At 55.7% G+C, this 9,308-nt stretch overlaps 2 protein-coding genes and 2 non-coding genes across 4 annotated transcripts; 2 read left to right on the top strand and 2 right to left on the bottom strand.

Annotated features, from left to right (window-relative positions):
- Nucleotides 1-2,599: 2,599 nt before the first annotated feature.
- Nucleotides 2,600-4,252, bottom strand: BESB_032670 (dihydrouridine synthase (dus) protein; the record flags this gene model as incomplete). Its single annotated transcript, XM_029361859.1, has 1 exon — nucleotides 2,600-4,252. One exon carries the CDS (start codon nucleotides 4,250-4,252, stop codon nucleotides 2,600-2,602), a length of 1,653 nt encoding a protein of 550 aa, XP_029215079.1.
- A 2,778-nt stretch (nucleotides 4,253-7,030) lies between these two features.
- On the top strand, nucleotides 7,031-7,102 carry BESB_032970. Its single transcript has one exon. It is a non-coding gene; the product is annotated as a tRNA-Asp (tRNA).
- A 186-nt stretch (nucleotides 7,103-7,288) lies between these two features.
- On the top strand, nucleotides 7,289-7,360 carry BESB_032980. The gene has a single exon. It is a non-coding gene; the product is annotated as a tRNA-Asp (tRNA).
- A 342-nt stretch (nucleotides 7,361-7,702) lies between these two features.
- Nucleotides 7,703-9,122, bottom strand: BESB_032660 (uncharacterized protein; the record flags this gene model as incomplete). The annotated part of the gene is made up of 3 exons (XM_029361858.1): nucleotides 7,703-7,877; nucleotides 8,156-8,465; nucleotides 8,942-9,122. The coding sequence occupies 3 exons, from the start codon at nucleotides 9,120-9,122 to the stop codon at nucleotides 7,703-7,705; spliced, it is 666 nt and encodes a 221-aa protein (XP_029215078.1).
- Nucleotides 9,123-9,308: the final 186 nt, after the last annotated feature.

Below are 9,308 nucleotides of genomic sequence, written 5' to 3'. Positions count from 1 at the left end.
CGCGCCTGCCGTCGGCATCTTTCTGCGGACAGCGCGCTGGCGGGAGGCGCCTTCTTCCTTCAGCTGAAAGCGGCAAGAGGCAGAGGAGACGACGTCTCACCCGTGCCCTGTGGCGACAGTCTTCGGGAGGTTCCGAAAGGCTGCTCGACAGAGTTCGCAAAAAGAATACCCCACACAAACTCTGGTCTCACCCGCGTTCACTGGGAAAGCTGAGACAGCACCGTGAAGGAATTATGTCGCCGAAGGAGTCGAAAATGAAAAAAGACGTAGATCGCTCCCAGTCTAGCCGGGACGACCGTAGAAGACGAGCAGAGCAGGCCCGCGCTTTCTCTGCCTGCGCGTGGACGAGATAATGTGCCAGACACATCTGGGTGCCTTCTCGCCGTCGGCTTATACTCGGCGAGGCTTCGAGCCCTCGACACGCGCTGTGACAAACGGACCAAGGCAGATGGGCGCTTCCCGGAGAAGACTGAATTCTTCAGCAAGAAAGTCGTATCGATGCTTGGGTGAAACGGGCAGGCCAGCCTCTCACTTCTGCCGAGTAAGCAAAGAAAAATGCAGCCACGTCCCTCGCACCTGTGGCGAGCAAGACAACGCGTGGATGAGGCGGCGCCCGCAATGCCGGGACCGGGACGTTGTGCAGCGAACACAGGGGAATGGGACGAGTGTAGCGGTTTTTAATGTCGAATGAACGCGGTTTTTTTCACCCTGACGGCGGCACCTGCGCGCGTCCCATAAGTGTTTGGCTTCCGGCGCGGCGTCGCTACGAGATCATTGCCGCGGGCTCGCTCCTTCACCGCATCCAACCTATGCTTTGGTCGCCAACGCCTTGCAGTGGTGTACGACGATCCAACGGTTGGTGCTAAAATTTTGTGGATGCTCGAGCTTCCGGCTTCTGCTTCTCTTTCAGTGTAACTGGTGAATGCGTGGCGAAAGTTGTGGACCTCCAGGAAAGGAACGGATTCGCTCATCAGCCAGTCCCGCGAGTCGAGGCCCAGATAATGGTTCGATTCAACGAAAGATGGTTGGAGTCAACTGATGATCTCCCAAGCAACCACGGTCGACAAAGACCATGTTTTCAAAATTGAGAACGTTATGGATTTTTGAAACGAAAGACAGTTTTCTGTGGGATCGAGACTCTGGTGTGGCTGGAGCACGCACAAACTCCAGCACGCTTGCTTAGACCTCCGAGAAAGTCCTTTCTGTTTATTGGGATTATAATTACGGCATTTTAATCTGAAGGTTGGAAACGCGCAGCGTTCACTGGCACCCCCCACGGCGTGCCGTCGTTTCACCCCCTGCTATAAAGAAGAGCCCCCCTGTGTCTGTAGTATATCATTCACTACTAGTAGGTAATCGTTTATGTGCGACGGAGGAGTGGATGTATGCTGTCGTGCATTTCCTGGATGCCAAGTTTGCTCTGTCTACGGTCTGCTATTGCGCATGCACATACACGTGCAAGAACCGTTCGGAGAAAAACTTCCATAACAACATATCACATATCAGTTGTTCGTGCATTCAATCTATCTAGACAATCATACAGTAATGAGGTGCGCGTGAGAGTCCTAGTAGTAGTAAGTTTAAACTGATACATCTACCGAAATCGAAGGGGCGAACATGTTGTGAAGAGAGAATGATTTAACGCTTCTTTGACGGTATTTTGCATCATGCAACTGCAGAAAAGCCGCTACTACAGTACATTTGATTCACTCGAGAGGCGCTAACGCCGTCTGCTTGCGTTCAAGAGCACCCGGCTTCACTGGACGTGTCCTTTCATCAGGAAACCATGGCTATGGATGTAATTTATGGTTAATACTTGAGGGTAGCTGCTTGTGGCAGCTTCACAATCAGGGCGGGTCCTATACACTTTTGGTACGACTACAACAAAGCGTTCTCTATTTGCGAGAAGAAAAGCCTTTTTTAAGCCGTGCGTCTTACTCTATTGCTGCGGAGATGTATTTCGTACACCTACACTTTTGTTGTTTCGAACTCTCGTGGAGAAGCCCAAGTGCTCAACGCAATCGTAGCTCGCTGGTTGCCTCCTGATTGCTACTGCAGCAGCCTCATTGAGTACCCGGCATGTAGGCGGCGGAACTGTGTTCGACGCCATCGTTTGTTGGCAGAGCTGTAGAGTCCGCTGTGCCGTCATACGCCACGGTAAAGACAATGCCTCGAATAGATAGGGTTCGCATTCACGTCCGCTGCATGATATAGCGGGGTACTGTCACTTCTATTCACGTTTCAAATAAACAAAGGGAAACATCGAATTGACAACGGACAGTCGGTGCATGCGCTCGCTATCGGCCAGGCCAAACAGTGCTGCACCGGAATGATAGGAATCATTTTCACACTAAACAAAGTCAGACAGTGACCAGTCTGGCAAGCCGCCATCTGCTGTCGGCACTATGCCAACAGCAGACTGCCGTCTCTCAGTAGCTGGCATGCAGACGCCACGCGTGTTTCGGACTTAGCGGCACCCGCAGCGTGCCCAGACCATCGCCACACTGAGTTCTCCTCACACCTCTGAAGGCCGCCCCGTTGCCTCTAAGCACGCGAACTAATTTTCGAGTGGTTCCTAAGATGTGAGCTTAGTGTTCCATTATACGAGGAGGTCTACTGGAACAACCTCCATGGCCTTGCGAATAATCTCGCCTGCCGTCTCTGTCCTTGGGAACTGGAGCCCGCGGCCTCTCGGGGCCAGCATCTGCTTGCCGCATTCGCCTAAGTTGGTGCGAGCGCCCGTCTGCCCACGTGCCGCTGTTCTGTGACCAGCCTCTGAGCTGCAAGAGGCACCTGAACTACCGGCGCCGAGCTGAAGACTGTTCTTGAAAGCGCGACTTCCTGGCTCGCCGGCAAAGAGATTCAACAGCGGCTTCAGCAGTGCAGCTCGACTGCTCCGTTTAGGTTGCCCCTCCTCTTCTCGACCAAACTTCAACCGTGCTGTGCCCTCTTCTTGCCGCTCCTCTGCTGCAGGGGAAAGCCCCTGATTCCTCTCTACTTCGTCGGCGTACCGGGCATATTGTTCCAGTACTTCGGCCCTTGCCGGCTTCGCCTCGCCGTCCCTCCGCGTGCACCCGCGACCACTGCCTCCCGGGTTATCCCGAACTGTACACTCTCCCGGTGCAGCTCTCTCGCCTACTCCGCCACCTTCTCTGCGCGCCCGTGCGAGCCGCGCTCCGGTCGTTCCTCCGCGACCAGAAGAGAGCTCAGCGGCCAGACACCGCCGGCGGCGCAGCTCCTGCGAAGCAATGAATTTGTCCGCCTGAGAGCCCCAATACCAAGGCTTTTCCAGTAGACTCCGTCCCACCATGATTCCGGCGAGCGCGTCGGCTGTCTTGACCAAATGGTCCTCTGCTTCCTCGAACGATTCGATGCCGCCATTGAGGGTGAACGAGAGGTGTGGGAAGTCCGCACAGAGCCTGTAAACCCACTCGGGCCGCCGCTCAGGAATACTGCGATTCTCCGTCGGGGACAACTTGCCAACAAGCACCCCAGGACGGGCATGGACGACGAAGTGTCTCACAGGACTGTGCTCGGCAACGGAGGCAATAAACTCCGCAAGCTTCTCGTAGGTGCATGACGGAGACCCCGACGGTGCAGCGGCGGCCGTGTCCGCTGCTAACTTATTTGCGCCTGACCGCAAAAAGCGGCGATCCTCTTCAATCCCCACTCGGCATTTCACCGAAACCTGAAAGCCACGTACCCCTAGTGACTCTTTCAGCTGAGTCACTCGCCCGTCGTTGCCTTGTCCGGAGCATGTGCTGCTGCTCATAGCGGAGTCGAATCTCGCTGAGATCCGCGCGGTGGCGTTGCTCAACCCATCGAACAATGCACAGCATATGTCTGCGACGCGCGCGGGGTCTTCCATAAGGAGCAGTCCGAAGGATCCACTCGCGACGCGCGGGCTAGGGCAGCCGCAGTTCAGATTGACAACGAAAAATCGCCCTCGTCTCGTCTCTCCGCGGCTCCGTTCCTCTGATCCAGTTTGGCACAACGCCTGACTCCGAAGGAGGCGGGCGACCGCGACAGCGCCCTCCAGGGTCCCCGCACCCACCTGCAGAACTACGTCGTTCGGAACTGTGGAGAGACTCGCAGCTTCCTCCCGAAGCCTTCTTTTAATGGCTGCCGGGAGGTCGTTGTCGCCATGCGGAGACAGAGGCGCAGGAGGCACCGATACCATCTCCGTGTACAGAGTCATGCGCCGAGACATCAAGCTCATCAGGTGCCGCCAGTGGGTGGTTGTGTGATCCATCATCGGAGCAGCAGACAAGAGGTCACAAGAGTCAGCTGTAATCTGCTGAGACGGCGCGCCCTCACGCACACCATTGCAGAAGGAAGCGGAAAGTCCGGCAGAACGCGATGTCGCCGCGAGAAAGCTGGTATTTCCCAGTGAAGCGCAGAAGCGAGTATCCTTTGTAGAGAGCGACCCACGAGGCTGCCCTCTATCGTATGAGGCTTGAAAAGCTGCACTGCACGGAATCCACTGACACCCGCTACAAATGGACAACGCCTCCCGGCCGTTCCCTCTCATTCGATGTGGCGGCAATCGAAACAGCACGGCCGCGTGCTGAGAGCGCCCTTCGTGAGTCCATTTTCCCAGAAAGCCGGTTGAGGCCGCGGGGGGGGGGGAGAGGAATCCCGTCGCAGGCGCGCGCAACCTCCTCGGGCGCAGCATGTGGAGCACACCATAAGTGGACTGCCGTGACTTGAATTCGAACGGGTGCTGACGAAACAGCTGTTCCTCGCTCGATAAGGGAAAACGTCGAGATGTGGTCTCCTTTCCACATGCTCCGGAGCTTGCCGCATCCACTCTATGGCCAGCCGGCGCCGATGAGTGGGGCTTTATGAAAAAATGGAGGTAATGTGGTGCAAAGAGGCTCAATGTCAGGTGGGCGGTCTTTGCCGCACCATACCCAGCAGACGCGTGTGCAGGCAGTAAATGCGAGACGCGCGTACGGGCTCTTGTGGGCGCGGGCGCCGGCGGTTGACGGCGTGCATCAGCAAGGCGGAGATGGCAGAGACGGGCTGCCTCCGAGGCGAAGGGCGAGGCAGTGGAACACAGAAGCGCCACAGAGAAGAAAAGCCAAGCCAAGGCTCGGTCCGTCCGGCCTGTGTGGAAACGCCGCCGACGCAGAGCGCTCGTCCGGCTGTGCTTCTCGTCGTGGATGACCCGCGAGAATACATGACTGGAGTGCTGCGGAAATCTGCGGACCGGAGAAGCGCCTTGGACTCCCTCCATATCGCCTACCCGCCGGATAGAATCGCTAATAGTGGAACTGCTAGACCGCTGTGCAAATGTTTCGCCATTGTGCCCCATTATTTCGAGAAGAACCTTGCCAGACAGTCATGTCCCTCCGGTACGCATCCCTCGCGACCGGGCAGAGACGACGTGAAGGTGGAAGGCGGGTACAGAGTCCAATCATTATTAGACTCTGTATGATCAAAGACACCAACAAAGGAAGACACGTGTGCAGTGTGCGAGCTACCTCTTCTCGTCCAACACCGTGGGCGGAAAGCCACTATTGCCCGCTGGCTGGCCACCGGCAGAATCATTTGTCTTGATCGTGCATGCGTTCGGCGGCATGCAATGGAAGAATGCAAGGCAAGCCATGGGCAAGGCCAACCTAGGGAGAGAGAAAGAAGCCACGTTAAGGCAGGAACCGAAGCCGGCTTGAGCACCTAATGGCCATGGAATACCTGATTCCTGTTTTAAGGCCGCATACTGCCTCGTTCTTTGTCCAGTGTCGACTTCTTCGCTGAAAGAATCGAGACAAAACGCGCGCGTCACGAACCACGGAAACGCGGTTAAGCACACGCGGCTCTATTGATAGATGCGCCTCGTGCAATCACTATCGAACCACATCTCCAGCGTATAAACCTTTGTAGCCCTCCTACACTCGCTCGTGAAGAGTCTGGCTTACGCACAGGACAGTTTACCTCGGCCGCATGGTGTGCCAACGAGATGCCCACACACGATACCGCAGCGAGCGACGAATCGGCCCGCGCACAACAGAGCATGGGACCACGCCGAATCTATTTAGTGGGTACGGCCGCCCTCCATGACTCTTGAAGGAGTGGGGGGTTCGGGATGCTTCCCTTTACTCATTCAAGTGCGAAGACCTGCTATCCACCGATGTTCCACGCCGGTCGAGCTACGTCCGTTAGCAGAGGAGCCAGTCGGCGGTATCCATGAGCGATGATTTGTCTCCATTCCCATCAGTGATTGGTTCTTTTCAGGTCTCTTTATGCGCCATGAGAGCATGCGTGGGATGAGTTGTCAGTTGGAAGCCTCGGCCCCAGTAATCGTGTCCACTTCTCTACTTCTACTACCTCAACAACCTCTGATGTGCTCAACCGGAATTGCGTAGCGCCCCGACCGGCCGACCTTGGAGACACAACGGTTTCTGCAGCGGCCGTATGTCGAATTACAATTAATTTGCTAGCGGTCGTTCTGGGCTGAAGACAGCCTGCCCAGGTTTCCAGCTGCGACAGAACACGAGACGGAGGCACCCTTCACCAAGGACAGCAGCGCTCGGTCGAAGTTGAAGAACATCGCAAACAAGATGCCCCCGCCCCATTAGAAGTAGTTCCTATTTTCTGACAGTGCCATTTCTCGGATGGGGACCCCCCATGGCAGGGCGCACCAGTGCAGTAATTCCAATTTGCGGCCACACAGAAACAGCTGCTGTGTCACCCTGTGACGGTCTTCTTATCACACATTGCCCCCACGTGGAGTCTGGGAGCGCGAAGAAAATTCGTAACTGCAAAGAAATCTTCGTTAGGCTCACTGGAAGACTGCGTTACTTCTGCCACGCCCCCAGGGGCACTTGCAGACAGTGACAAAGGGACCGCACGATATCCTTCACACCTTGCATTTGGGGCATGCAGCTATTCTTGGCACTGAACTAAACATGTCGAATAGATTGCCTTAATCGGGGCCAGTATGAACGAACGTATGATCTCTGTTCTACTCAAGGCGGATGCCAATTAGGCCACGTTACATACCAGAGTAGAAAACAGCAAGTGTCAGTCCGAGATAGTATAGTGGCTAGTATTTCCGCCTGTCACGCGGAAGACCCGGGTTCAATTCCCGGTCTCGGAGATTGTTTATATTTACTATTGGTCCGAGTCTATACTCGTTGTCTAATCCAGGGGGGTCGCATCATATCGAATGTAGTTAATTCATACTGTGCACAGCTTTGCAATTTCGGGGTTTGCCTCTCCCTTCATCTCATCGAAATTTATTACGTCAGTAGAGCGACGTAGGATGTTCTCGTAACACGCCGCGTCCGAGATAGTATAGTGGCTAGTATTTCCGCCTGTCACGCGGAAGACCCGGGTTCAATTCCCGGTCTCGGAGTAATTCTTCGTTTGTCTGTTACATTCGTTGTGTAATTTCGTTTACTTGATAGTGCCATCAACTTTTTCGTTTGCGCTTAAGGTCGCCACACAACCGTTTCTTTGAATCAGCGCCCGTGCGAAGGTGCCAGTAGCGATATTTATGTTCAAGCGACCGATGTCTTAAACCTGTCGCAGTGCAGCGGGGCCGCTTACTGCGCGTCGGAGGGTGTGGCAACAACCGCCCCCTGCGTGGGGTGACCAACCAATGGCAAGAAAGAGTCCACGCGCTTGGAAATTGGAAACGTAAAAAGGGCGTGACCTCGGATGAAGGCTCGCATGAACTGAAAGTCGCGACGAAAGTCTACCTCAACAACTGCAGGACGTCTTCCCTGAACTGTGCCAGCTGCTCGATTTTGCGTGCCCACAGTCGCCTGTTGTGCATCTCCTCACGGTAGCCCGCTTGAAGGTGTTTACGCGCCTCCGTACTCGCTCTCCGCACCTCTTCAAGCGTGCTCAAAAATGCCGCATTGCGTACCCTACGTGCCACAGTGTATGAGAATCGGAAGTTGCGTTAACCACGTACCCTCCGAGCAGCCTCTAGCAGCGGAGCCAACGACGCTTTCGTCCTAGTGCACTGGTGTCATTTACGCGTGGAGGGTGATGAAAAACTATAGGTGCCTCGTTCTTAGAACACTACAGGCGACTCCAGTTCCCAGGTACAGACAATCAAGTTCTTCATAACTGCAGCACCTCGCCACCCCATGCTATTTATTGCAAGACTTTCCCCCTCCAATATGCGAACATCATACCGTACCTGAGCAGCTGTTTGTCGACAGGAGACGAGACCGAACACAGCGCCTTGGAGAAAGCGACGTCAGGCTCATTTTCGTCGGCTGCCTCGTCAGTGCGACTGGTACCAGGGCCAGTCTTGGCCAGTTTTCCCGCCAACTGGGGGCGGCGCTCCTGCTGGAGAGCTGTCTTCTCGTTATCGTGCGTGGCCGCGGCCGAAAGTGCTCCGCCCTCGAGGCTCTTTGCATACTTCGGAGGGCATATCGGGGGCAGCGGAGGAGCCAACCACCCCACGCTGTCGTTTGCCTCAGAAGCAATGTCCTCGAAAGTGGCATCTGTGGCATCCGCCGAAAGCACACAGGAGTCAGGTAGCGTTCAAGGCCGATGGAACACCTCCTTCTGCCAACAGCACGGCTCTGCCAATGAAAGAGCGCCCAAATTTCCCCCTCTGAACACGGGCAAGCACACACTAAACTCATTGCATACGCTCCGTGAGAACGAACGCGCCACAACACCACACTCGATCCTCGCGACTGGGTGCTGGCGCCCGCGGTGCAAAGTGCCGCCGCTTTGTCTCCCTAGGGCACTGCATGAGGTCGCTTTCCACGCACAGAGACTGTCAGCCTCTTGTCTCGCAGCGGTGGCCCATATTTCGAAACCACGCAGGCACGGCTGCAAAGCGGGGAACAACATTTCTCCCTCGACACCTTGCTCGTTACTGTGACGTTCCGGCTTGCAGCAGCGCCGGTCCCAGCTAAACCAAAGCCATCGCCGGCTTTGAGACAGAGGCCCTGCGAGGCCACCCATTTACCGAGGCTCCAAGGCTGACGCGGAAGGCCCCGCCACTGCTTTGCAAAGTCGTTTGAACAGTCCTGCCCTAAGTTCGTAGCTGAACCAAAGCTGGGGCTCCTCGTGGTAGTATCTAGGAAGGCGGCCACTCCGCTCCCGCCTTTGGCTGTGGAGGCGTTTTGCTTATTCGTGCTGGGGAGCATTTGTGCAAGGTCGAAGCTGCTGCAACGCAGCAGTGAGCTGTTCTGCCGGAGTCGCCTTTTCAGGGATCTCCTGGGCATCGAGTACGACGAAAAGGGAATATCGCTAGGGAACCGCAGACAGCCACACAGTCGAAAGCACACACACCCCGATGACAGCAACATCGACTGGATAAGACGCTGCGGCAG

This window comes from Besnoitia besnoiti (assembly GCF_002563875.1).
Source record: "Besnoitia besnoiti strain Bb-Ger1 chromosome Unknown contig00018, whole genome shotgun sequence".
NCBI classification, from domain to species: Eukaryota; Apicomplexa; class Conoidasida; order Eucoccidiorida; family Sarcocystidae; genus Besnoitia; species Besnoitia besnoiti.
The sequence above is the reverse complement of the archived record's forward strand: the minus strand, read 5'-3'. Positions and strand labels throughout refer to the sequence as shown.